Source organism: Dermacentor albipictus, chromosome 2 (genome assembly GCF_038994185.2).
Source record: "Dermacentor albipictus isolate Rhodes 1998 colony chromosome 2, USDA_Dalb.pri_finalv2, whole genome shotgun sequence".
In the NCBI taxonomy this organism is placed as follows: domain Eukaryota; kingdom Metazoa; phylum Arthropoda; class Arachnida; order Ixodida; family Ixodidae; genus Dermacentor; species Dermacentor albipictus.
Window position 1 is genome coordinate 180,826,110 of NC_091822.1, and position 27,442 is coordinate 180,853,551.

Here is a 27,442-nt window from a genome sequence, read left to right on the forward strand (position 1 = left end):
TTTTGAGTTAAACAATATTCATCGTTAGCAGCATTTATAGAACAGCTACACCAGTATTTGAGAGCAATGTTGGCAATTCTTTCCCGAAAGTTCTGTTTGCGCTGGTTGCCAAGATTCAAGTCAAAAACATATTTTTTTGCCACTGTTGCTTTTGATTTAAAAGGTTAACTGCTTTCTTGTGAAACATTTGCAAGTTTTCAAATCATCAGTCATGTCGCTAGATTGAAAAACAGTCATTCAAGGAGCAGGCCTGGTACTGGGGAAGCCCGCCGGGCCCGGAGTCGTTTTTGGGTATCCACCCAACGCGGGAGCCGCGAGCAACGCTGGCCCGGTAGGCATGACCGGAACCCCGGATTGGCTTTCGGGTTGGAACCGGTATGCGACTGGCGGCGCATTGGAGAATATTCCGGGCTGCGGAGCGAGGTTCTGTTCTTCCTCGTTGGCCGCGAGGCGATCGTAGTTCTGGTAGACCTGGTACAAAGCATACAGGATACAGACCTGGAATGGAGCGAAACAGACAACGTTGCAAGCGGCTTCATTGCAGTACACGTATGTACACGAAATGTCTACGACGCTTGGAAAAAAGTATATTGCACACCCATTGTAATTTTCCGCTTGTGTGAACCAAGGTGCCTGCTGCGACTGAATATTTAAGTGCTTTCCGTGCCCAAATAGTCACACTCCCCGATTCAAGTTCTGACGGCTTCGCTGATGCTGAAAAAAATTCAAGTTCTGACGGCCTCGCTGATGCTGATGAAAACCGAAAGACCGGCTCCTACTCGACACTTTCCTGCGTATACATAGCCTGCACATAATGATTTCCGAAGCACTCCGTCTTACCACGGTGAGTTATCCAAACGGCTGCTCAGCACGAACGCTTGGCTTCGTCGCTTTTGCAGCCAAACATTTCGTGGGACTACAGACCTTCTAACCCTGCACTCGCAAGATGCGCATGCGCGTTACTACAATGTCAGCACGACGGCAGCAACAGGAATGCTCTAACCATCCGTATGAATAAAGAAATTTGTCGCCACTCTTCGCTATGAAGGTGGTTGGACAGCGAAGCTGTAAACGAACACTAGAACGATTACACATTGTCACGTAGCATGAAATTATTCACATGGTTACACTCTCAGGCACTTTACCTAATTATTAGCCTAAGACATTTCAACAGCCTCTACTTCACTACTTGCTTCGTACGCTACAGTTCCCGCTTCCCGTCAAGTGCAGCGTATGCAACTGTAATCATTACCGGGAAACGTTTGCGGCGAACGCTATGCGCGAAGGCAAGATTTCTGGTTCGAGGCGAGGTTTCTGGCCGGCGCTGCCACTGCCGCGCATGCGCGCAGGTGGGCGCCATCTGCTGGTGCTTCGAGGAACCCTACAGCCCACGCTGCGCGTGCCTCCCACTGATGCTAAAGCTCTTTTTATGCGAAGCATATTACTAGAGCTCAACCCAGCTCCTCAGGCGCGGCGGTGTCGCCTTCAATACCACGTGACACCTTGACGTCACGCCAGAGGAGAAACGGGGCTCCAACTCGCGCCGTCGCTCGCGGCGTCGCGGCGGTATATAAGCAGCTGCTCTTGCCTCTGCTAGACACTCACGAGGTGAGATGCCTCCTGGAGACAGAGCTGCTCGTTGGAATGAGAAGCGAAGGTTGCGGCGTGCAACAGAGACTGATGAAGAGCAGGAAGAACGTCTGGCCAAGCAACGTGCTCAGTATGCGACTCGGCGACAAATTACTTACCAAGTTTAACCACCAATATGCTTCGCATCTGACTAGGCTTAACCAAGCTAAGCTTCAGCCAATTTTTTTAGTTGGTGCCACCGCTGCTGTGTTTGACGGAGCCTAGGACGGACGGACGGACGGACGGACGGACGGACGGACGGACGGACGGACGGACGGACGGACGGATAGATGGATGGATGGTCGGATGGGTGGATGGATGCATAGAGTTTCTCACTACAACACCTAGAGGGTAATCTGGCGCCACCGTCTATGGGAGTTTCTTAAAGGGGCACCGTGCCGTCATGGAAATGACGGTATATGTGTCTGCGAGGCTCGTGTTGGCTGGTGTTGTAAGAGGCTTCGTCTAAAACGTGGATATGGCTACGCAAATAACGTGTTCTCAAAGTAAAATCTTCATAAAATGTTTCCATTCACGCATATTACATCTTTACTCACCCACGATGCATGACCAAGGGAAGAAAAGTAAGAACAGACGACCAACTCTTTCAAAGTGAGCGCAAACCTTGTCGTCTGTCCTCCAACTTTAGCGGCCCGCTGATACTTTTTACGTAACACGTAGTCGTACGCACAATAACAAGTTCTCATAGTTAAACAAAACATGTTTTCGCGTAATAATGAAGCTAAAACAGCTTTTCCCGTGCTGTTCTAATAGAAAATGAATCATAGTGACAGACGGAACGGTACTTGCCAAGCGCGTCTTCAAGGTGTCCTGTCTCTACGAGAACGATGCCAATCCGAATCCACAATATACCGGCATTCCCATGCATACCACAGCGCAGCAGCACCAAATTTCCCTCTAGGTAATGTAGTGAGAAACTCTATGGATGGATGGATGGATGGATGGATGGATGGATGGATGGATGGATGGATGGATGGATGGATGGATGGATGGATGGATGGATGGATGGATGGATGGATGGATGGATGCTATGAGCGTCCTCTTGGGGATGGGGTGGTGCGTTGCGCCACCAAGCTCTTGCTGTTATACTGCCTAATGTCCTACTTAGGTTAACCAATAAAAAAGAAAAAAAAACATTCTGAACTACCACACCCAAATTTTCTGATCCCCTAACGCGAACTGTGTTTTGTACATCTCCGTCGTTTGTCGTTTCCCTAATTTTCTTCCACCAATCCTCCAATGGCCTCTTACTAATGCCTATTGCGGACATGTTTATTTTTCCACTGCTCTCGCTGAACCCAAGGGCTTCAAGGAGGCCAGTGGTGCCAAAATGGACCGCTGGGCAGATGTCTTCACATTCTAAAAAAACATGCTTCATAGTTTCCCTAGCTTTGCCGCAGCAACCACATGCTTCTTCTTCCTTCTTATATCTCGCTTTATAGAAGCGTCTTATAAGGCATCCCGATCTCGCTTCAAAAAGTTGTGAGCTTCCATTTGAGTTATCACAAATTGTTTCTTTCCTGATTTCTTTTTTTTCTCTTAAGTAGTTACTCATGGCAAGTTTCTTTTCCATTGCCGCCACCCATGAGATTATTTCAGCCTCCCTGACTTTCCGCTTGACCTTCTTTGTTGCTGTGTGGCCCACCGTACAGGCCGCATACTTGCTGGTAAACTTCCTATAGTTCTTTTCCTTCACTGTGAATCAATGTTTTTCCTGTACAGATACCTGAACACTTTCCCAGCCCATTTACTTTCTTCCACATTCCTCAGCCGTTCTTCATGCTCAATTTTACTGCGAGCTTCCCTCACTTCAAAACTAGTCCGGAAATGCCGGAATGCGTAGAGTCACTGGAAAAAATTTCTGAGTACCACATTTGTTTTTCCCGCCGCCGACGCGTTCATTGGCCCAACCGTACCATGTGACCTCTGAGGTGCCATATACCTACCAAGTGCTGGGCGGGCCGGCTGAGTTAGAGCGCGCAGGCAGCGCAGGTTCCCTACGTATTTTTGTGTGTGTTTGTGTGTGTGTGTGTGTGTGTGTGTGTGTGTGTGTGTGCGCGCGTGTGCGTGCGTGCGTGCGTGCGTGTGTGTGTGTGTGTGTGTGTGAGTGTGTGTGTGTGTGTGTGTTTGTCTGTGTGTGTGTGTGTGTGTGTGTGTGTGTGTGTGTGTGTGTGTGTGTGTGTGTGTGTGTGTGTGTGTGTGTGTGTGTGTGTGTGTGTGTGTGTGTGTGTGTGTGTGTGTGTGTGTGTGTGTGTGTGTGTGTGTGTGTGTGTGTGTGTGTGTGTGTGTGTGTGTGTGTGTGTGTGTGTGTGTGTGTGTGTGTGTGTGTGTGTGTGTGTGTGTGTGTGTGTGTGTGTGTGTGTGTGTGTGTGTGTGTGTGTGTGTGTGTGTGTGTGTGTGTGTGTGTGTGTGTGTGTGTGTGTGTGTGTGTGTGTGTGTGTGTGTGTGTGTGTGTGTGTGTGTGTGTGTGTGTGTGTGTGTGTGTGTGTGTGTGTGTGTGTGTGTGTGTGTGTGTGTGTGTGTGTGTGTGTGTGTGTGTGTGTGTGTGTGTGTGTGTGTGTGTGTGTGTGTGTGTGTGTGTGTGTGTGTGTGTGTGTGTGTGTGTGTGTGTGTGTGTGTGTGTGTGTGTGTGTGTGTGTGTGTGTGTGTGTGTGTGTGTGTGTGTGTGTGTGTGTGTGTGTGTGTGTGTGTGTGTGTGTGTGTGTGTGTGTGTGTGTGTGTGTGTGTGTGTGTGTGTGTGTGTGTGTGTGTGTGTGTGTGTGTGTGTGTGTGTGTGTGTGTGTGTGTGTGTGTGTGTGTGTGTGTGTGTGTGTGTGTGTGTGTGTGTGTGTGTGTGTGTGTGTGTGTGTGTGTGTGTGTGTGTGTGTGTGTGTGTGTGTGTGTGTGTGTGTGTGTGTGTGTGTGTGTGTGTGTGTGTGTGTGTGTGTGTGTGTGTGTGTGTGTGTGTGTGTGTGTGTGTGTGTGTGTGTGTGTGTGTGTGTGTGTGTGTGTGTGTGTGTGTGTGTGTGTGTGTGTGTGTGTGTGTGTGTGTGTGTGTGTGTGTGTGTGTGTGTGTGTGTGTGTGTGTGTGTGTGTGTGTGTGTGTGTGTGTGTGTGTGTGTGTGTGTGTGTGTGTGTGTGTGTGTGTGTGTGTGTGTGTGTGTGTGTGTGTGTGTGTGTGTGTGTGTGTGTGTGTGTGTGTGTGTGTGTGTGTGTGTGTGTGTGTGTGTGTGTGTGTGTGTGTGTGTGTGTGTGTGTGTGTGTGTGTGTGTGTGTGTGTGTGTGTGTGTGTGTGTGTGTGTGTGTGTGTGTGTGTGTGTGTGTGTGTGTGTGTGTGTGTGTGTGTGTGTGTGTGTGTGTGTGTGTGTGTGTGTGTGTGTGTGTGTGTGTGTGTGTGTGTGTGTGTGTGTGTGTGTGTGTGTGTGTGTGTGTGTGTGTGTGTGTGTGTGTGTGTGTGTGTGTGTGTGTGTGTGTGTGTGTGTGTGTGTGTGTGTGTGTGTGTGTGTGTGTGTGTGTGTGTGTGTGTGTGTGTGTGTGTGTGTGTGTGTACACCTTGCTTGTGCTTTTCGGCACTGTTTTAGAAGATATTTAAGCGAAGTGCACGCGGTGTTAGCGATGCTACGAAAATAGGAGTTCATTGCAGGGATCGTTCGCGTGTTGCACGCTTGACGCGGGTACACGTGTACGCGTTTGTTGCTCAACACACGCGGTTATTCCGTGCTCGTGGCACGCGAAGGCAACTTGTCGCGCGAGAATTCCGCGTCCTCACGTGCACCAGGTACTCGCATGATTTCTCCACGCACGTGAGCGCGCTCTCGCCTCGAGTCACTCGACCCATATGGCACTCGCTTTTCGCAGATCGTGACGATCGCAGTCAATAAAAACATGGTCAATACGAGGCCCATGATACCTCCTTTTTTCCACTTATCCTTTGCTCATTTACACATACGCATTTCGAGCTTGAAACCAATGGCCAGGTGTTATTCACAACACATGCTTCAAATTTTGACCTTGTAAGCCGAGCACATGCAATGAACTGAAGTCAGCATATATATTATGTTTTATGTTGAAATGCTACGGTGCATAAGGAAATAATGTTGTGCATGATGCATAACAGGAAATACAAGACAACAGAACATCCAGTAGCTTTGGTTTCACTCTGTCACTATGCATGTTACATAAGCCGCTCTAAAAGCACAAGAATTTTATACATCGCCTGTGTAACTTAGAAAAAAAAAGTGCTGCGTCACCAGCGGGCGTTCCTGCTTTTTTTTACACAGGCAGCAAATCTTGGCAGTCTAAGAAAACAGTCATAAATAAGTTGAGAAGAGTAGCCGCTCATGAATGCACTAGACAGCCGCGTTCATAAATCGCAATGTAGCAAACTCTTGCTCATTATCATTGTACAGGAGTACATATACGTTGCTGTAATCAATCAAATGGCTCATATTGGCCTTCCACAAGATTTAGTGCGCAAAATGGTCATCAAAATTGGTTTTTACGCCTGCTGTGCACAGATCATCTTACGACCACGGCAAAACACCGGTGCGCACACGGCAGTCGCAGTGTGTCGTGCGTATACGGCGGACAAAGTCGCCCTGCAGAATCGAGAAGGCACGGTATCCGTTTACAAAATAAATTAGATGTATCCGATTTAGCTTGTGAAATTATAAATGAACGTACGTGCCTGTGAGACTGTCAGGTGTTAGTTTCGTCCTGCTTGGAAACATTCAATAAAAGCCGACGGCAGTCCATGATGTTCATGCCCAAAAGCACAATTATAATAACTAAGCTAGCCTCATTCCGGCTCTAAGTGACGAAATGATTCCTTCGTAGCTCACTCCGCGGAAGGAAAAAAAAGCGCATGCACAAGTTCCCGATAGAAGCGCTAAGCTGCTGCCCGCAATCGTAGCACAGTTCCAGCAGTAAACACGATCGGCGTGCAAAACTACCACCGGCTGTATTACTTCGCACAACATAACATTTTATTTACGTTCTTAGCAGCCATTATCTCTGGGCACAATGTATTTATTCTTCAGTAAACACTCAACCCCATGTGTCACCGAATATCAAGCTCTTCCAACACGGCGGCCTTCCCGCGACGCAGTCGGCTTGGCAGGTATATGGTGGTGGCCGCTCAGTGTTGCCAGTAAAATCCCGACGTTTGCGGTACTCTTAAATTTTTTCCAGTGACTCTAGGAATGCGCGGTGGCGAGCGACGTCTGGTCGTGCTACAAGGAACCCCGGCGGCGCACGCGAGCGGCGGTGTGGTATAAGTAGGTTGCATAATCGCGGTCTCAGACATCTTGGTCGCACCACATGTAATGTTTTCCAGGCCGTTCTACGCGACGGATCCCCGAAAATTTGAGCGTAGCAAAGTGGCCACCCCACTATAAAGCTCGGGCTTAAGGTTTCGGATGCTACGATTGCTCCCCCCCTCCCTCTAGACGTATGCTCTCATCGCGCATAAAAGCTCCAGGATAAGCTGACCAACCATGAAGAAAAATGTTTTAGGCAGACATGAACAGGATAAAGCACATTGCAGTCTTACCTTTACAAGAAAGATCACAGTGTAGATTACTACGACGTAGAAGAAAATACGGGTCTGAAAAATTAGAGGAACAAGGAACGGCAAAAAGGAAATGAAATGATAAGCGCTGAGCACAGCTGAACCAAGTACAGCAGAGAAAGCGTTAGTTAAGATGACATAATGCTCTAACGCGCAAAGCTTAAGTAACTACAAAAGCCATCTACGAGAAAGCTCGCAGGGCAACCCCAATTTTACAACTATCATTGCTCACAATGTCAGTCATCCTAATTTTAGAGCCTACTTCAGTATGTCTATACGACGGCCATTTAAAAAAGGCATGGGAAAGTAATTCCTTATTTCATGGAATGTCCGCGGAATCTCCTTATGAAAAGATAACTGAATCAACGTAATCGGACCTCCAGTGTAACTCAAACAAGCATGTGAAGGGGTACATTGACTGGGTATTTTCGATAAGTGTTTTTTTTTTGCGTTAAATGAAGGTCCTAAACCTGTAACCAAAAAGAAAGGTGCTGCAAGCGTCAGAGCACCCTAAATAATAATTTGTAATAGCTTTTCTGCAGGCAGTTTCGGTATTGCTGTCATTACAGCTTTAAGCTCTAAGAAGGTGCAGCGCCGAGCATTGCGGTCCGTTCATGAGTGGCTTTCTCCAGGCGTGCAGTGTTGCTTTTATCGTATTACAAACATATCTTTCGCACCACTCCGCATAGAATGATAATTGACATTGAAAGCAAATTTCCTGCTCGTCATTTGCGTCGCGTTTTCGTCGTCAATGTTCGCGTTAACAGGTCTGGTACATCATTTATTGTTTGTCGGTTAGTTTGCTCGGGAAATCGCCACAATAAATGAGAGAAGCAAGGGCATCGTTCGTTGCACTTACATCAAGCGATTTTTCATCCTTGTCTCGCAACTTGTCTTTTTCAAGTTTTGTCTAAAGAGAAGAAAGTGAAAAAAAAAACAATCGTTGCAGCTTCACATGTAACACGAATGACCTCCTGGCAGTTCATGCAGCGTAGTAGAGCGCTCTTGTTAGCAGATCGTTGACAACGAGAGCCAGCCACGCATTCGAGAGAAGGAAGGAGGGCTCGCCCAATGTACTTGAGTAATCCCTACGTGAAGCTTCCGGGCAGCCGGCGTCGAACGATCAGACGCGCGTACAATGGAGGAGCCCTTCTTCTGGATCTCCTTTCTGGACGTGTTCAACAGCTTTCGCTGTACTGCACGGAATTGGTCATATGGAGCGCAGTCTCATACGCACACTGATTAAGCTCAGATCGTTAAGCACCTCAAGCAATTAATTAATTAAAATAATAAATCTAAATTCTGGCGCCGCGGCCAGGATTTCATCCTAGCATCTCATGGTGGTAGTGGTGCTGGTAGTGGTGGTGGCAGTGATGATGATGGTGCTGCTGCTGCTACTGCTGATGATGATGATGAGTAAGTATATAAAATATCGTTAACCAAACTTTCACAAACTATGGCGCCATATGCGATTATGAGGCCTACGGGCGGTCAAACGACCTTTTCCGCCACGAAGATAATTTTGTGTACTAATTACCCGTATAATTATTAACCATAATTTACCAGCTTTCTGTTATACTGAGTTATGGCTTGAATTCCCGCGGGAAAGGTATTATCGTGTCTTAAAAGATGCCACTCCATCGCTTTCAGCGCGTTATGTCCTTTGAAATTATTTTCCACACATTGCGCGTTGAGCGCGATATAGAAAATGTGCCGCATGATCACGTGTATGGCCACGTCATCACACCACTACACAGATCACAGCGGTGATTCGCAAGAACTAAATACGCGCATTGCCTGACCCGGTGACCAGGTGGCCACTGCGTACACTCTGCTATCGTCATGCGTAGTTACATGCAGTTCGCGATCAAAGGAAGCCGATACCATTAAACCAACAACGACAGCTTGTCACTTCCAGGGGATTAACGAGTCCGACCATGAGCGTAGTTACTCGCTTCAGGTCAATTCTGGGATAGCTACTGTCACGACACGAACTTAGGTAACCAGGCAACATTTTTTGGTATTACACGTGCTAAAAATAATGCACCGAAGAATAACTACACAAGAGATAGCCTACTGACAATAATTGAATGGCATGTTTCCTTATTCAATAAGAATGTTGCAATTGGAAGTCGTGTCCTAAATTAAGTTATTCAAACTCCTTTATTAATTCCTTGTGGTTAGCCAGATATTGAGTGCAGAAAAGTTATGCCGAAGGCGGAAGAAAGCTTATGACTGAACACCGTTCTTCCCATAACCGTATATCGTATTAATTATTATTTTTCTTTCATAGCAGGAACAACCTATACATTATCCATCGACAACACATAAGGAAGGTTCTGCACGTTTTGTCAAATAACAAAAATTAAGGTTTGCACGACAAGCTAAGGTTCACCATAGATGTGTTCCAGCTTAGGTGAACAGTGGCTTCTTACGGGCTTGGCGTTTAAAAATTCCAGGAACAAGCCCGTGACGTAGTAGCCGCAGGTAGACAAGGTGTTCCAGATGAGGAACAGTCGAAACTTCTGCTTTGCCTGACTCTGCGTTTGCAACAGAATTGACGACAAGAATCAGCAGTCATACAAGGGCGCTCCTCCAAGCAGTCCTGGCATGTAAGGCAAACACCTTCGCCTGACAAATGGAACTGCGTGGATGGTGCAGTGATGCGGCAGGACACATGTATTACGAAGATATGCAGCTCGGTTCCAACAATAAGGAAATGAATAGACACAACATAGCCTCTCTTTTTGTGCGACGGGTTTGCTAACGGTGAAACAAAATGCAGCCTAACACGCGCAATGTTTCAATTTAGCTGTCTGGTGCCGAGCTTACTTGAATTCGACACTGGCGCTTGTCGTCTGTCATGGTTACCGCGTCGAATTCGTGTGCGTGATGTTGCGTCATAAAGACGCATCACCTTAAAGCGGTAGCCTAGGGTAGGTGGAGTGAGTGAAATTTGCAGCTATAGTGAATCCGTACCAACTGTATTCCATCACCATGTGGGAGAACGTGGTGCTTAGCGATTGCCCTCCTGCACTCACAGGTGAAGCGTGCAAGCCAGAAACAGGCACCACCTCGTATCGGATGCCATCGCTCGAGGGCTGGCGCGCTATGCTGTACACGTGAATTCTGAGCCATGACACCATAATTATGCACTCCATGAGCCATATCGTCGCTTTCTCAAAGTGCGCCTGGTAATTCGTTTTTGGAGATGACTCCCTCTATAGTCCCAAGGTCGTTCAAGGCTGTCAATTCCGACACTTCAATAACCTAGAACCGCTGTCTGAGGACATTGGCGACAAAGTGCGTTTCGGAAAGCACGTGACGCCCATGCGATTATCCGCCAGTGTTGTTTGCAATCCCAGAAAACTCTAATCAAGAAACAAGTCTGGAAACGAGAGCATACGCTCTCTACGTACCGGGTTTCTCAACGCATGGAGCATGATTACGTCGCTGACTAGGTCGAGGGTAGATCCGACGCCATAGGTAATGTGGAAGATGGCTCTTTGCTCTGTATGAAAAGAGGAGCAATGAAGAGGGAGAAGGTGCTCGGGTAAATGACACCACAGTGTTTCACTTGGCGTGAATTCAGTCGAAAACAGGGGTCTGCATTCTGTGATCACCAGTGTGCAGTAGCTGATCAGATATCTTATTATCAAGGAGTAGAAAAGCATAAGTGCTTGGTTATACTGTTTGTAGCGGCCAATTCTAGAACGGCTCAAGATCACTTTGTGTGTGGGTGTCAGAACAAAAGCCGTCAGACATGTTCCATTCGAAGAACGGCTGCTCTTGCCTCAGGTGATTTCGTGAGCCTGGCGCACCACAACATATCAACCTCGAATTCTTGGAGACATTCTGACATTTTGACGGCGCCGATATATATATATATATATATATATATATATATATATATATATATATATATATATATATATATATATATAACCACCTTGATAGCCCGGACCTAAAGAGAGTGCACATGCGTGAAATTTAAACCTTTAAGCTTTTAGAGTCCACGTGACAAGAAAGCATTGCGTCAACGTTATTGGCACATGAAGAACGAAGAGCAAAATACAAAGATCTTAGCGGAAAGTTTGGACCGCTTGAAATATATTTATATTGTTGCTCTTAGTACAAGCGCCGTATAGGCTGCCCGCGCCGTTTGGACGTGGCGTAATGAGTTCTGAAAGCGCTTGCACGTCATCTGAAGCTCTGGCCGCAAAAGCTTCGTGTCGTGAACCCTGGCGCTGCCTAAGATGTCCACCGAAACAGATGTTTGCTGTGCCGCACCGGCATCATGCACATCGATTGTAACGGCGGAGGCAACGGAGGCAGCTGAGGCAAGACATGGACGCGTCACCCTGTGATCAAAGATGGCGGCGCCCACGGGCTCACCGTGATGCCGTGAAAATGGTCTACAGTCCAGAAAACACGGTACCTTCATCTGTAGCTGACACCAAATTACACTTTAAGCTCAAAGTGTAGTTGTTCTGCCTCATGATGTGCGTTCCGCTCCTACTAGGGCAAAAACATTGACCTGCTCTCTTCTGCCAACCAATAAACGAATTAGCTAATTAGGTACATACAGGAGTCATCTTGGAAGTATATGTCGACATCTCGACTTGCTCTTCGGATGGTGTCGTTTATTTGAAAGGTTTGTTTAAGGACAAAAAGGCTCCTGTGAAGACCGCAGCTTTCGTGTTTTTCTTTTCTTATATCTGCGCCCTCCATACCGGTTGGAAATAAATATCGGCATAGCGAACAAAACCATTTCCTTACATTTGCAGCTATACGCTGCTAAAGGTGAGCATAAATTGTCACAAAAGTCGTCGTGAAGACATTGAATAGTGTCAGCAGTGTAGGAGGAAGCAAATTAAGCTCTGATAGCATAGAATTGAGATATTTAAGTCGTAAAAAGATATGCCTAAGGACGTGCGGACTAGCAAGGTGCACAGATTTAATTAATGGCATTAATTACTCACTGTTGGGTCCCCTACTGAGAGCATCGATTCTTGTAACGACCCAAAAAATGTTGCACACCTGCAAAGAAACAACAGAAATGCATCCTTAGGCTCTTCAGAATGCTCGTTGGCACGAATATATTAAATTCAATAGGTTTATTTATCTACCTGTTCAATTTGTCTGGCTGACAGCGTTGACTGATTTGATCCAACGTTACTATTAGCTAAGCCAAGGCTTGCTGCTAAATGAATTTTGAATTTGAATTTACTTATTTTTCATCAAAAATAAAAGGATGCCTGAACGAAAAATTGAAAAAGTTAACATTACCGATGTTAAGTTCAGCCTTGCAGGGCTAACAACACAACAAAGAGGAAACCATCTGCATAAATTTATGATCTTCAATATCTTTAGCAAATAGTAAAAAACTAAATACAAGACACATCCAATGATACATGCCAAGCCGTTATCGCAAATTTTCAAGCTCTGAATTAAACCGTGCATAAATATTTGATAGACACATCTCTACACACTTAACGATACTTAATGGCAGCATATCAAAATCGATACTCATATGCTGTATACAATAATAAAAGAACGCATGAATTTCAACTGTATAAGTTCGATCATGGTGTATGCGGTTCGCACTTCCGTTAAGGAAGACGGCATTTCTGAGAGTGACCCTCAATAAAGGTTTGTTGACAATTCTTAACGTGTATACCTCTATGTAGACTGCTTCGTGGGCTGTACAAGACACACGAGTATTTGCAGCTTCGTTTACTACAAAACCAGCTTCGAAGGTAAACCACGATCCGGTAGATTTCTAGCGCCCCTTGTGCAAGAGCGTTCCCTGCATTGTTCGCCAGGAGCCTTGGTGTAGTTTGGGACTCACGTAGGCATGGTGGAAGGAAAAACAGAGGAGAAGACCTGACGTCACCTTTTGTTAAACTCAGTGATGCCGGGAGATGGCGTGGCTTGCGCACACCCTACACAGCGATCCGACCAATGGATCCGATCGCGGTGTTAACTATCGAGACGCCGTTGCCCAAGTAATCTCGTCCGAGTTTTGCGTTGTAGCATTGAAAGGAGTTCGTAACGAACTCCGCGAGGTAGACGGTGAGAGTGGTCGGTTCCCGACACTTTTGCCGGCTTTTCTGAAAACAAATCTGTGCATTCTCACCGCACTGCAAGAGTGCACTGACGATGAGCGGCAGGACACCTTAGGCACGTCAGGTGCTATGGCTAGCCCACCTGGAGTTTATGAGAACAAATACGTATGCCTGTCGTGGCTTTACGGGAATCGTTTTGCTTTATTGCACCACTTCCGGGCGTGCGCGTGGTGGAGATGTGACCAGCCACAGCGCGCCAACGAAGAGGCCAGTAGAGGAGAACGTGGATACGCGGTTACATACACTGACCACGACCACACTTACATTGTTCTCACGGTAAGTGTACCTTCATGTGAACAAAGTTCTGTGCTATCCTCCGTCGGACGCTGAAGGGTAAGCGCGCATGCGTGCAGCTATAGCGCGTTGACCGGACCTACACGTGCGACAACCCGCCGTTCGACGTGTGCGTAGGCGCATACTTTCTTCTGTCGGGCCTTGTCCACTCTTGCACGGCATCCGCCAACCTTCACTTCCCTTCGCCCCTCGAGCACACAGAGAACACATCTGCGGTAAGGAGGCTTCGTCCCTTAATTACTCAGAGGAACCGCTTCTATCGCATCATTCCACATGGCTGTTTTGCGTGCCACAAATGGATCGTCCATTCTCAAGAGCGAGAACACTGCACCGCTGACACTGACCTGCAAGGAGTTGATCGCACATATTTGGAAGCACGGCGATTTTAGTGTGTGATGACGCGTTAGCATGGATTAACCAGAGACGGGTAATATGTACACAGATCGTCCTTGTTCCATGGCGTGTATACGGGGCTCACGGCGTTGCGTGCGCACTCGCTTCATGCTTTTTATTTCTTCCATTCTCACCTGGCCACGGCAACAGCCGGGAGAGCACCGTCTAGATAAAACGGCGGAACAACACGGAGAGTAATGCGATCCTGTATACACGACACCTTTGCCACGGCACGAGACCTATACTGGGCAGTACACGCTTGAGGACTGCCCACCATAGCCAAACCGCCATTGTGTTCCGACAACATGGCCGCTACAGCAAAAATTACCACGTCTTCAACCACACGTTTCTCCTAAGGCGCGGAGTGGGTAGGGCCTCTCAAGTTTTTTTTCTTTTCCTTCCTCCGTGCACGTGTAGGCCAGTAGTCCGGTGGTTCTGAGCGTCTCAGACGTTTGTTATATGTAGCTGTGCCTTGCTTTGTTGATACCTTGCCTGTTGATACCTTCTGCAATGGAACTTGCAGAAATTATTTTCCCCCTTAAATCCATTACCACTACCACTGGACCAGTAGCTATGGATGAAGAAGACATAACGCGTGCCGCAGTGGGAGAACCCGGATTATTTTTATGCGAAGCATATTACTACAGCTCAACCCAGCTCCTTAGGCGCGGCGGTGTCGCCATAGAGAACGAAATTTCAAGAAGAGCGGACACTCCCATAGAGCCCAGCGGCCGAATTGACTGTAGCACACCAAGCGGATGTTGTTGCCTCCTTCCGGTTTCGGGCGCGCGCGTTTTGAAAACCAGTTGGTACACGCCGCACCGGCTCCGCTGCTCGGCATGGCATTCATTTCTTTTTTTTATGCGAAGCATATTACGAGAGCTCAACCCAGCTCCTCAGGCGCGGCGGTGTCGCCATGAAATCACGTGACACCGTGACGTCACGACAGAGGAGAAGTGGCTTTGGCTCAACTCTTGCAAGACGGGCTGGGTGGGAATCGAACCAGGGTCTCCGGAGTGTGAGACGGAGACGCTACCACTGAGCCACGAGTACGATGCTTCAAAGCGGTACAAAAGCGCCTCTAGTGAATGCGGTGTTGCCTTAGAAACGAGCTGTTTCTAAGGCGTGCGTCTCTTGCTCAGGCGCACATTTCGTTGCCGCGCCGAACGCTGCTTTGCTCGACGCTCACCGCGTCCAATGTGGGGCGCGTAGTCTTTTTTTTTTTTTATTGCGACAGCGTGCCTTCTGGCATAAAGAAATGTTTAAACATGTAAATACACTCCGGATTCGCGGAGGAAGTCCAGCAATGTCCGGTGGTGGGGACCCAAGATCCAACTTTCTACGTCTGGTGGCCGACCTGGGGGTGGTCCACAGCGAAGCAGGTGTTTCTGGCGGAGGGCATGTAGAGAAGGGCAAGTCCAGAGGAGGTGCCCAATGTCCACCTCGCAGACAGGAGCGGGACAGAAGGGGCAGGAATCGCTCATGGAGGCACGGTACTGTGCCGACCACGACCAGGTTATCGCAGGGGTGAGGGCGACACGGAGGCGTAACCTTCGTAACAAGACCTCTTCCCAGCGCGCTAGGCCGCAAGGGAGGTCGGTGCCACGCGGTGGGAGAAGTGCTCGCGTGGCGCGCCGAAGGTGTTCTTTTTCTGCGAGGAGCCTTGTCTCCGGAGAGATGGGGGCCAGTTGAAGCGGACGCGAAGGTTTGTTGTGGCTCGCTGCATCCACTAAGGCTTGTGTGGGATGCGCATTGCGACGTATCCATTGTACTCTTAGTGTAACGGATAATTTCTCCACTGTGTCCTGAATCTCCAGTGCCAAAACGCCGGAATTCAGAACACGCCGCAGACAACGGATGGCAGCTGAGGAGTCGGTTAAGATATCAATGTGTCTCCTAGACGGCGGGAGCAGCGGACAGAGGATGGATACTGCGTCTCGTATTGCCAAGAGCTCCGCCTGTGTCGACGGCCAGGCAGGGGAGCAAGCATACGAGCAGGTTGCGATGTCTGACAATAATTCAGGACAAGCGATAGCCGTGGTGACGTGATCATCACTCACACTAGCGTCGACATACGCTACATGTCTGCACGAAGAGCTTGCACTCGTAGCTGATGGGCTATTTGCTATTATAATTGGCTCTCTAAGGTGGCCATTGGATCGTGTGTGTATGCGAGTCAGAGGCCGATTGTCCGTAACTTGCTGATAAAGCCATGGTGGTCGTGGCGAGCAGGAATCGCAGGGCATCACTGAACCGTCTACCATATACTTCTCAAGAGCTGCAGCTTCCGGGATATTGTGGCACTTTGCGGAACGAGCTTGGCGACGCTGGTGGACCAGTTCGTCTAGCGTATTTAATTGCGCTTCGGCCTGGAGTGCGTGAATGGGTGTAATTTGTGGGAGGCCCGTAATAACCCGCATTGCTGCTCGATTGATAGATTCCAAGCGGTCCCACTCTGCTCGTGTCATGTGGTGAAACTGGGCTTGGTATATCAATCTTGGCTGTAGCACAGTACGTATGAGGAGGCGGGCAATGGTGGTTGTGGCACCACCTGACTTTTGAGAAATCCTACGGATGAGGTGCAGCATTTGGGATGTCTTCTGACGTGCTGTGCGAATCCAGGGGCCGGCGGAGCCGGAATCGTACAAGTCCAGGCCGAGGACTCGGAGTGAGTTGACGATTGGAATTCTGTTTCCGTGCAAGAGAAGGACGATAGGGGTGGTGTTGAATGCACGGCGGCCGCGCGCATTCGCGACCGGAAGCAGAGCCGTCTTTTCAGGCGACAACGTAAGTCCCAGAAAAGAACACCATTGATCAGTAATCGTAAGAGCGAGCTGCAACCTTGTGGCTTGAATTTGGAGAGACGGGTGGACAGTCCAGACTGTGATGTCATCCGCATAAATGAGTGCGTGCAGGTCAGCAATGTCGCCCAATCGCCATGCCAAGGGTAGGAGGCTAATGTTGAAAAGTATGGGGGCCAGCACTGACCCTTGCGGTACACCGCGATGTGGGCGAAAGGATCCCACATTCTCCTTGTTGATGCGTATGGCGAATTCACGAGATGTAAGAAAGGTGTGAATAAACTTGCATGTGTGGGCGGGTAAGTGAATCCAGCGTAGCACTTCAACGAGGGCAGCGTGGCTGACGTGGTCGTATGCTTTCTGCACATCCATGCCGAGCACGGACCTCACTCGGGTCGATCGGCCACCAATCAAAACCATAGAGGACAAGTGACCTAGGCCGTCTTCTGCACCAAGGTGGGGGCGGAAGCCAACTTGCGACGGGTGGTACCAGTGATGTACGTCTAGCCACCACTGGAGACGGTTAGCCACCATGCGTTCCAACAATTTCCATAATGTACACATAAGAGAAATTGGTCGAAGATTTGTTATGTTGTCATGAGGTTTGCCGGGCTTTGGGATGGCGATTATAGCTGCTTGCAGCCAGTGCTCCGGTACTTCTCCTGACAGCCATGCAGCGTTTAAAGAATTGAGAACATCTTCCAAAGTGGCTCCTTCTAGGTTTTTAAACGCTTCATAGGTCACGCCGTCAGGACCCGGGGCAGTCTTCAATTTGGCTTGGTCTATTGCAGCGAGAAATTCAGCCACCGTGAACGGAGACTGCATCCCAGTGATAGCGTGAGCTGATGGGAGTGCCCCTGCACTCGGCGGAAGCGTAAATGGGGCGGAGACCACAGGTGGCCGCGTATCATAACCGGGAAATAATGCCTGCGCTATGTCAAATGCAAAGGCGTCTGCGGTTTTGCCAGACGCGAGGCACGCGCTGGAAGCCGGGTCAGGAGAGCGTCCACCAACTTCCATTGCTCGGAACGTTCTCCAAATTGAGGCGGCGCTCGTGGTTGGACCTAGCGAAGAACACCAGGCCAACCAGCGTTGACGTGAGAGGCGGCGTTCATGGCGTCTAGCTGCAGCTGTCAGCTGACGGTGGCGGAGTTGAGCCTCCACGGAATCTGGGTGTCGGCTGGCATGGACCTCTGCTTGGCGACGCTGTGCCCAAAGCTGCAGGAGTCGAAGATCTGGCACCGGACGAGATTCCTCGACCCATGACGTTAAAGTGGCTGTTTTGACCGCCGATTGTAACATTGGGATGGGGTCGCATAGAGGGGCAAGAGCGTCCCTTGATAACGAAGCACGAAACTTGTCCCATTCGATTACCCTACATTGGCGACGGAGGCGGTCAGTTTTCTGAGGGGCTAAGCCGAGCCGAATGGGATGGTGATCACTTCCCCAGCAGTCCGGTTCCCGATGCCAGGTAACTGTCTGATGGCCCAACCACCAGGCCAGGTCCGGTGAATACGCTGGCATTCGTGGGTGGGTGCAACGTCGTGTAGGCATGGATACGTCATTAATCAGATTAAAGTTGTTCTGGGTGAGAGTATCAAGGAGGAGACGTCCACGTTCACTAGACACACAGTACCCCCACTCACGGTGAGGAGCATTGAAATCACCGACGATGAGAATAGGACAGCCAGGATGATACCGACGAAGCCAGGTGATCCACCCTAGACGAAGACGGGGCGCCTGTCCCGAGTGAGGACGCACATAACACGACACAAGCACAACAGCACACTGAGAGAGTTGCACCTTTACAGCCACGACCTCTTGCCACGCAGTGCACCATGTCACCATAGGTATAGCCGTCTGAACGAGGGAGGTACGAACATAGATAGCTGCTTTGCCTGGTTTATCACCCGACAGGCACGCACGGCGATCTGGGATGGAAGGTGTTGCGTAGCTAGTAAACCCCGAGATTCGAGGAAGAGAGTTCTGCTCCTGCAGGAGGAACGCCCAAGCTCGAAGTGAGCCCAAGCGAATGCGTTCTCGGAGCTCGCCAACCTTGTTAGCGAGACCCCGACAGTTCCATTGAATTACATATGAAGGCGGGTTGGAGGCCATTGTGGCAGCCATCATAATAAGTGCTCCGCAAGAGTGGCAGTTAGGGCCTGTAACTGTTGCACAACATAACGCAGAAGCGATGCCGGGTCGGAGGCGAGTTTAGGCGCAGGTTCACGCACAGACGCAATACCTGTCGCCGGCACTGGTGAATGACATTTATGAGGCGTTTGTGCCGCCGATGACCTATTTGTTGTCGACGAAGTGTTCGCAGTGACAAGGCGGTTGCGGCGAGAGTTGAGTTTGGATAGTTCCGTTTGCAATTTTTCGATGTTGCGATCGATGTCACCCAATTCCTTTTGAAGTTCCTCCTGGGCCGTTGTAGACGCATGATGCCTGTGGCGAGTCCGGCTAGTAACATCGCTGTAAGTTGCCTGAGGAGTAGATACCCCCTTAGATGATGAAGGGTCGTCTTCCTCGATGGCCTCATCTTCTTCTGTTAGCGGAGCGAAGCGGTTGGGAGACACCAACAGGTCCTGGGTATGTGGAGTAGGGCGAAAAGTGCGAACGCCGTGTTTACTTTTCTGAGCCTTACGTTTCGTTGGGCAAGTGCGATCCGTTATTGAGTGGTCATTGGATTTGCATAGACCACATCGGAATGCTTGGTTGGTGTTTGGCTCATTTGGCTGCACCGGAGCCGGGTTAGGGCACGATGCACGCATGTGGCCTTGTTGTAGGCACTGGTAACAGTATACTACGCTTGGGCGGTATGGACGAGGTCGAAGGACGCACCCATTGTAGATAAACCGTTTGGGTGGGGTAGCGGGTCCTGAAACTGTTACCAGGCATGTGCGACCACGTCCTAAGTAGCGGGCTAGCAGCACATGATGAGTGTCACAAGTCAAAGTATCACGTAGAGTTTCCGGCGGTTCGTCGGGGTCGACCCCTGTTACCACGTAGCGAGAGATGTCCGTGCCAGAGAGCAGGTATGCTTGAACGGGCAAGACGCGTCCACTGGGAAGGGTGATTGCTGTCAATGTGCACAGGGCACACACTTTCTCTAAGGACGGCACCCACACCGACACCGTGTTGGAGGCCCGGTGATATGTGTAGCCTGAGAAGCCCGTCGCGGTGACGCAAGAAGCGAGCGTTTTCTGAAGGGTCGTCGTAGGGATGGCTTCTATGTTGTAGCCTTCCTTTGGACGGATGGCAACTTTGTACGATGCAGGGGGGCTGTTAGACAGGCGTTCCGGGAGAGCATCTGGATTCAACAGACACGGACGCTTCTGGACAGTAGCAACTGACGAGGCAAGCACAGGAGACGCGCCCGGTGATGCAGCGTCGCACAGAGACGCCTGTGTTCGCGGGTCCCCTACCTCGTCTTCCATCGACTCTTCGTTGGTGGCGGTAAGCGACTTAGCAGCAGGAGTAGTCGCCATGATCTCCACAGCTAACTGCTGCCGCAGCTGCTCTTTCTTGCGCGGCGTTATTGCGCCTTGGCGGGAACGCTGTTCACGCGATGAGGCGGCTAAGCCTAAAGCGCTCTGACTCACTTTAGGTGACGCTGTCTTGCCCCCGGGAGCATCCCGGGGGCCGTCGATGGCTCGGTTCGGTGCCACAGGTGGACTGGCTGCGAGGAGCGGCCAGAGGTGTCGGAATTTCACAGTTCCAAAAGGAAAAAGCACTTCAAAAGCCGGAGCTGCAGGAACACACGTCCGACGAAATCAAGCGCTTGCAGCGCCCCGGGCGCGTAGTCGCTGCCCTGTAGCCCATTGTCTTACACCCCTTGGCGGGTCGACGGGAACGCTGTCGCGTTCCACTCTTGAAGGCGAAGAAGTAATGCATGAGTTGTTTCTTCGTCTAGCCGAACCAAATATAGCCAAGCAACAGCAGTTCACCAGGCTAAACAGTGGTTCAACAACTAAAATAAAGGCTAGTATGCTTCGCATCCTGGGCTTAACCTTACCTAAGCCACAGCCATTTTTTTTTCGCTTCTGCTGAACCTCGCGTGGCCTTGGCGTGGAATCGTTTTAATAAGTAGAAACGATTGCGATTGACCTTTACAACACTGCGCCGAATCTGTCAGGTGCAATTTCATAAAGAAAACGAAAGAAGTCTTCTGAAATGATGAAATGTTTATTTTGCTCTATATATATGCTCGTTCCGGGCTTCTGCATTCATCCAAAGTTGTGGCACCAGGTAAGCAGCAGTCATTGCCGTACAATGCTCCACCGGATGCCATCAGCTGAAAAAAAGTAAATTACAAGCATGTATCATTTCCGTATATTGACCTAACAGGAGTATTGCGTGTAGAGGCGAAACGTGCGTAAGTGGTGAATGAGCGGCATTACAGATAAATTCTCTTTTACGTACATTTCGCAGCAAAGACTCCTCCCAAACAATGCCATAAAATCTGAACATCCGATTTTCAAGCACCCCTCCTTTCCCGGGCATTATTTCCTGTACTTTAAAGGGACACTAAAGTGAAAAGTGATTTCTTCTGCATCAGTAAATCACCGTTCTACAACACCAAAAACACCACTCTTACAACGATAAGACGTTTGGTAAGCCAGAAAAAGCGCAAGAACGAAATACGGGTGGCGACGCCTACTTAAGTTCCCGCACCTGGGGGCTGTGACGTCATGGATTTTGATGGCATCTTCTAGGGCCTACTAATTATATCTAGCGGTACAGATTGACTACATTGTGTTCTAAAGGAAGCAAATGTTAAACATACCAAGTTTCGGGAACCTTTATTCAGCCAACGCGGCCCAAATGCGAAAACAAACTTTGGAATCCCTGACGTCACGCTGACGTACCGGCGCTGGCGTTTCGGCGCGAAATTCAAATACTGATACTTGGACCTTCATTTTCTCATCTAATATTCAAACTATTTTCTTGAAATGACTGCCTGCGGGGTTCTCAAACAATGCTTTATTAGTCTAAACTGATTTATTGTTTCCCTTTAGTGTCCCTTTAAGTGCACAAATACACGGGTGACTGCTCGTTTCCAAAACAACTTGGCCTTGGACGACACGATGGAACGCCAAGTACACAAAGGTGGCTACAACACAGGCTCAGCCAGACCATGTTACACGCTCGCAGAATGCCTTCTAATCGCACTCAAGTGAGACTCGTGGGTGCAAAGCCTGTTTTCAGTCAATCAGAATACATAAATGACATGTTCTTGAGCTCCTCCGTGTTATCTTTTACGCGTCCTGCCGGCGCATGCAACACTCCCGTGTTATCACTCTCGGCAATCGCTCGTCGCGTTTTCGAGAAGCGTGAGTACCGCAATACTGTATTTGTTGTTGCAGGGCTATGAAATGCGTCACAAACTTGTCCCACTAAAATTCAGTACACGCAAAACCAACTCACTGTGGCCGGCTTGCTTTTTTTGCTAACAGCTTCACAATCCCAGGCGCGGCGAGCAAGCCTCAAGGTATCCCAAAAAGTTACCAAATAATTTACAATACTTTTTTCGGGTCAGAGAATGCATCACGAACTTCTACCAGTAAGACTCAGTACACGCTAAACTGCGGCACACAGCCGAGCTGCTTTTCGCTAACTGCGTCAATAAGCCGGGCGCGGCAACCGTGCTTCTAAACTACCCCAAATATAACGACGTTAGTTACAATAATGTTGGGGGCCACAGAATGCGCAAAAACTTGTCTCTCTCAGGCGCTACGACGTACGTCACACGGCCGAGCCGGCTTTCGCTTACTGCGTCAATAAGCCGGGCGCGGCAAGCGTGCCCAAATACTACCGAAATAAAAGTTACAGTAATGTTGGGGCTCATAGAAAGCGTCGCAAACATTTCCCAGGACGAGGCTATAAATCAAATTAACTGCGCCAGGACGGCGGTGCTGTTTTTTGCTAACTGCGCCACTCGACCTAAGCCTAAATGTGATTAAAATGCGCCGCACACTGTAAAACACAATTTCTCACCTTGCCGTAGTCCAGTAGTGCAGTGGTGCCGTGTGGAAATGCAGACGACACGCAAGAGAAGCATAGGGAAGGCCGGGAGCCCAATAAAATGGGCTATATCCAAAACAGACGGGTCGCCGAGCACGCGAGCTTCGCATGTACGACCGTCCTCGCTCACTCCTGCGGCTTGTCTGGCGCATGACGGATGCGCGCGCGTCTGGCGTGCCGCTAGCTTGTTGCTAGGCAACGCAACAAAAAGTTGCAAAGTATAAGTTCATTTACACGCAAAACTTTTTCACTTTGGTGGGAAGGAATAAAAAAAATAAAACGTTGTCTGGAAGTTTATTTCACATTCTTTTTTTCTGATGCTCGCGTCAACTAACGGTTGTTGTTGAAACTAGGCGTGACGTGTTTCCTGTTGCAAGTTTTTGAAGAGTGTCCCATCTTGTTGAATTTCTTTCTCTATGGTGTCGCCTTCAATACCACGTGACACCGTGACGTCACGACAGAGGAGAAACGGGGCTCCAACTCGCGCCGTCGCTCGCGGCGTCGCCTTCAAGGCTGATCACGTGACACCGTGACGTCATGACAGAGGAGAACGGTGCTCCAACTCGCGCCGTCGCTCGCGGCGTCGCGGCGGTATATAAGCAGCTGCGCTTGCCTCTGCTTGACACTCACGACATAGAGAAAGAAATTCAACAAGAGGGGACACTCTTCAAAAACTGGCAACAGGAAACACGTCACGCCTAGTTTCAACAACATCCGTTAGTTGACGCGAGCATCAGAAAAAAAGAATGTGAAATAAACTTCCAGACAACGTTTAATTTTTTTTTATTCCTTCCCTCTAAAAGTGAAAAAGTTTTGCGTGCAAATGAACTTTTACTTTGCAACTTCTTGTTGCGTTGCCTAGCAACAAGCTGGCGGCACGCCAGACGTGCGTGCATACGTCATGCGCCAGACAAGCCGCAGGAGTGAGCGAGGATGGTCGTACGTGCGAAGCTCGCGTTCTCGGCGACCCGTCTGTTTTGGATATAGCCAATTTTATTGGGCTCCCGGCCTTCTCTATGCTTCTCTTGCGTGTCGTCTGCATTTCGACACGGCACCACTGCACTACTGGACTACGGCAAGGTGAGAAATTCTGTTTGACAGCGTGCGGCTCATTTTAATCACATTTAGGCTTAGTTCGAGTGGCGCAGTTAGCGAAAAACAGCACCACCGTCCTGGCGCAGTTAATTTGAGTTAATGCCTCGTCCTGGCAGATGTTTGCGACGCTTTCTATGAGCCCCAACATTACTGTAACTTATTTTGGTAGTTTTTGGGCACGCTTGCCGCGCCCGGCTTATTGACGCAGTAAGCGAAAACCGGCTCGGCCGTGTGACGCATTTGCGCGTGTACATGCGTGTACCACGTCGTAGCGCCTAAGACAGACAAGTTTTCGCACATTCTGCGGACCCCAACATTATTGTAACTAACGTCGTTATATTTGGGGTAGTTTAGAAGCACGGTTGCAGCGCCCGGCTTATTGACGCAGTTAGCGAAAAGCAGCTCGGCTGTGTGCCGCAGTTAGTTTCGCGTGTACTGAATGTTACTGGTAGAAGTTCGTGACGCATTCTCTGACCCGAAAAAGTATTGTAATTTGTTTGGTAACTTTTTGGGATATCTTGAGGCTTGCTCGCCGCGCCTGGGGTTGTGAAGCTGTTAGCAAAAAAGCAAGCCGGCCATAGTGAGTTACTTTTGCGTGCACTGAATTTTAGTGGGACAAGTATGTGACGCATTTTATAGCCCTACAACAACATATATCTTATTTCGGTACTCACGCTTCTCGAAAACGCGACGAGCGATTGCCGAGAGTGATAACACGGGAGTGTTGCATGCGCCGGCAGGACGCGTAAAAGATAACACGGAGGAGCTCAAGAACATGACATTTATGTATTCTGAGCGCCTGAAAACAGGCTTTGCACCCACGAGTCTCACTTGAGTGCGATTAGAATGCATTCTGCGAGCGTGTAACATGGTCTGGCTGATCCTGTGTTGTAGCCACCTTTGTGTACTTGGCGTACCATCGTGTCGACTGAGGCCAAGTTGTTTTGGAAACGCGCAGTCACCCGTGTATTTGCGCACTTAAAGTGCAGGAAACAATGCCCAGGAAAGGAGGGGTGCTTGAAAGTCGGATGTTCAGATTTTATGGCATTGTTTGGGAGGAGTCTTTGCTGCGAAATGTACGTAAAAGTGAATGTATCTCTAATGCCGCTCATTCACCACTTACGCACGTTTCGCCTCTACACGCAATACTCCTGTTAGGTCAATATACCGAAATGATAGATGCTTGTAATTTACTTTCTTTCAGCTGATGGAATCCGGTGGAGCATCGTACGGCAACGACTGCTGCTTACCTGGTGCCACAACTTTGGATGAATGCAGAAGAAGCCCGGAACGAGCATTTATATAGAGCAAAATAAAAATTTCATCATTTCAGAACACGTCTTTCGTGTTCTTTATGAAATTGCAGCCGACAGATTCGGCGCAGTCTTGTAAAGGTCCATGGCAATCATTTCTACTTAATAATGAAACGATTCCATGCCAAGGCCACGCGAGGTTCAGCAGAAGCGAAAAAAAAAAAAAATTGAATGCCGCGCCGAGCAGCGGAGCCGGCGCGGCGTGTACCAACAGGTGTTCAAAACGCGCGCGCCCAAAAACGAAACCGGAAGGAGTCAACAACATCCGCTTGGTGCGCTACAGTCAATTCGGCCGCTGGGCTCTATGGGAGTGTCCGCTCTTGTTGAAATTTCTTTCTCTATGCTCACGAGGTGAGATGCCTCCTGGAGGCAGAGCTGCTCGTTGGAATGAGAAGCGAAGGTTGCGGCGTGCTACAGAGACTGTTTCTAGGTGGCTTTGCCATAGAGAAATGGCTTTGCTACGGCGCAGCGACTACGCGCCCCGCATCGGATGCGGTGAGCGTCGAGCAACGCAGCGTTCGGCGCGACAACGAAATGTGCGCTGAGCAAGCGCCGTACGCCTGAGCCGACGCCGACGACACCGGCTTTTCTGCGACACGAGCTCCTTAACGCTGTCACGTTAAAATAAAGGCTAGTATGCTTCGCATCCTGGGCTTAACCTTAGCTAAGCCACAGCCAGTTTGTTTTATCGCATTGGTTTCTTCACCGTGCGCTCATCTGAGTAAAAGTGCCTTCGTGCCTCTCATCAACAAGTTGCTGCCGCCACGACGTGGATCGAACCCGCGACCAGGACGTTAGCAGCGCGTAAATTTTAAGAGATACTCGCTTCCCATGAGAAGCTCGTAAGAGACATCACTAAGGATGGCTGTTGGGAATAAGCAATAATCATCATAAATAGGTCTGGTACTGTTTCGATCCGCCCACTTACGGTGCAGAAGTAGAGAATACAGCGGAGAAACAGCAGGTCTTGCATCGCGGGAGGAGAAGCCGAGCGCCACCGAGAGCTTGCTGGCTTGTTCCGTGACGCCAAAACTCGGGTCGTTTCTTCTTCTGCCTTTGGCACGTTCAACGTGCGCGCGCCTCGTGAGAAGGCTGTGGGTTTAAACCACTAATTGGACGGAAAAACAAGGTGAATAATAAGAATCATAATGAATTAGATTTTAATTACGCAGATGCCTTCCAGTAATAAGAAGTGCCGAATGTTAAATAAACGAGTGTTGAGACCATAAAAAAATTAGCAGAATTAGGTGTTCCGGTAAGAAACGGGCGCCGGCTCGGTCAAACCTTTGACTGCACCTAGCAACCATGACGATGATTTCTGTTGGTATCTCCATGGAAACGGGACGGCGACAGAGAGATTACAGAGCCCGCTTGAGGCAATTAGGTTTTACTTCAAATAGTGCATTCTAGCATATTGCCTACCTCTCCCATCTGTACTCGCCTTGATCTTCCCTCTCTTCACAAAAAGTCTTGAATCTACTATTGTCTATCTCAGTAGTACCTTGCTGAAATGTGGAGGTCGCATAATTAAATTGCCCAAAAGGAAGGGCGAAAGCCCCTAAAGATTTGACAATCCGCGCTCCGTCCTCTGCTCGCCACTTTATTACATGAAATGAATCGTCCCTGGTACAGATAACTTTACGAGATAATGCAGAGGTAGGCAGAATGCTAGATTGCGACATAACCCCCAATCACACATGACGGGTGACTGTATTCGTCGCCACTCTGACCTAAAGGAGATATTATTAGCGATCATCATCATCACCACCACCAAACCTACCATCATTGTCATCATTATGATAATTGTCGTCATCGTCGTCATCGTTACCGGAACTCGTCATCCACCCGAGAATACTATGAAGCTGCCAGGGAAACGAGTGCTGGCTTCTGGAAAATCTCGCAATCTTTGTGAAGCGAAGCCTTCGTGAAGCGTTTGATTAAACGCTATTAATTTGCGTATCTTATTCTTGGATCCTTGGCGCAAAGGAAACTGCCGGGCTCGCATGCGCATACTACGCAATGGGAAATACAAGACACTCACATACAAAGCTAGTTGACGTTGGTCCTATGGAAGTATGTATAAGTACCATTGTAGCTTAACGCTTAGAAGATCGGGTTGCTGTGCTGGAGGGACGAAGTTCATTCTTAGCATCGGGCACGTAATTTAACTTTTTTTCTGGTTTGACTTTTTGA

At 49.0% G+C, this 27,442-nt stretch overlaps 1 protein-coding gene across 1 annotated transcript; it reads right to left on the reverse strand.

The window, feature by feature from the left end:
• On the reverse strand, positions 1-26,330 carry LOC135919334 (uncharacterized). Its single transcript, XM_065453084.1, has 7 exons — positions 26,178-26,330; positions 12,181-12,238; positions 10,618-10,709; positions 9,634-9,738; positions 8,058-8,108; positions 7,181-7,234; positions 1-498 (listed from the first exon to the last, which is right to left on the reverse strand). Exons 1-7 carry the CDS (start codon positions 26,220-26,222, stop codon positions 238-240), a joined length of 666 nt encoding a protein of 221 aa, XP_065309156.1. The 5' UTR covers positions 26,223-26,330; the 3' UTR covers positions 1-237.
• Positions 26,331-27,442: the final 1,112 nt, after the last annotated feature.

Coding starts and splice junctions, on each gene's coding strand:
- LOC135919334 (XM_065453084.1), bottom strand. CDS start 26,222: ATGCAAGACCTGCTGTTTCTCCGCTGTATTCTCTACTTCTGCACC. Junction 9,739..10,617: donor TCCATGCGTTGAGAAACCCG/GTACGTAGAGAG, acceptor TTGCAAACGCAG/AGTCAGGCAAAGCAGAAGTT. Junction 7,235..8,057: donor AGGATGAAAAATCGCTTGAT/GTAAGTGCAACG, acceptor CTAATTTTTCAG/ACCCGTATTTTCTTCTACGT.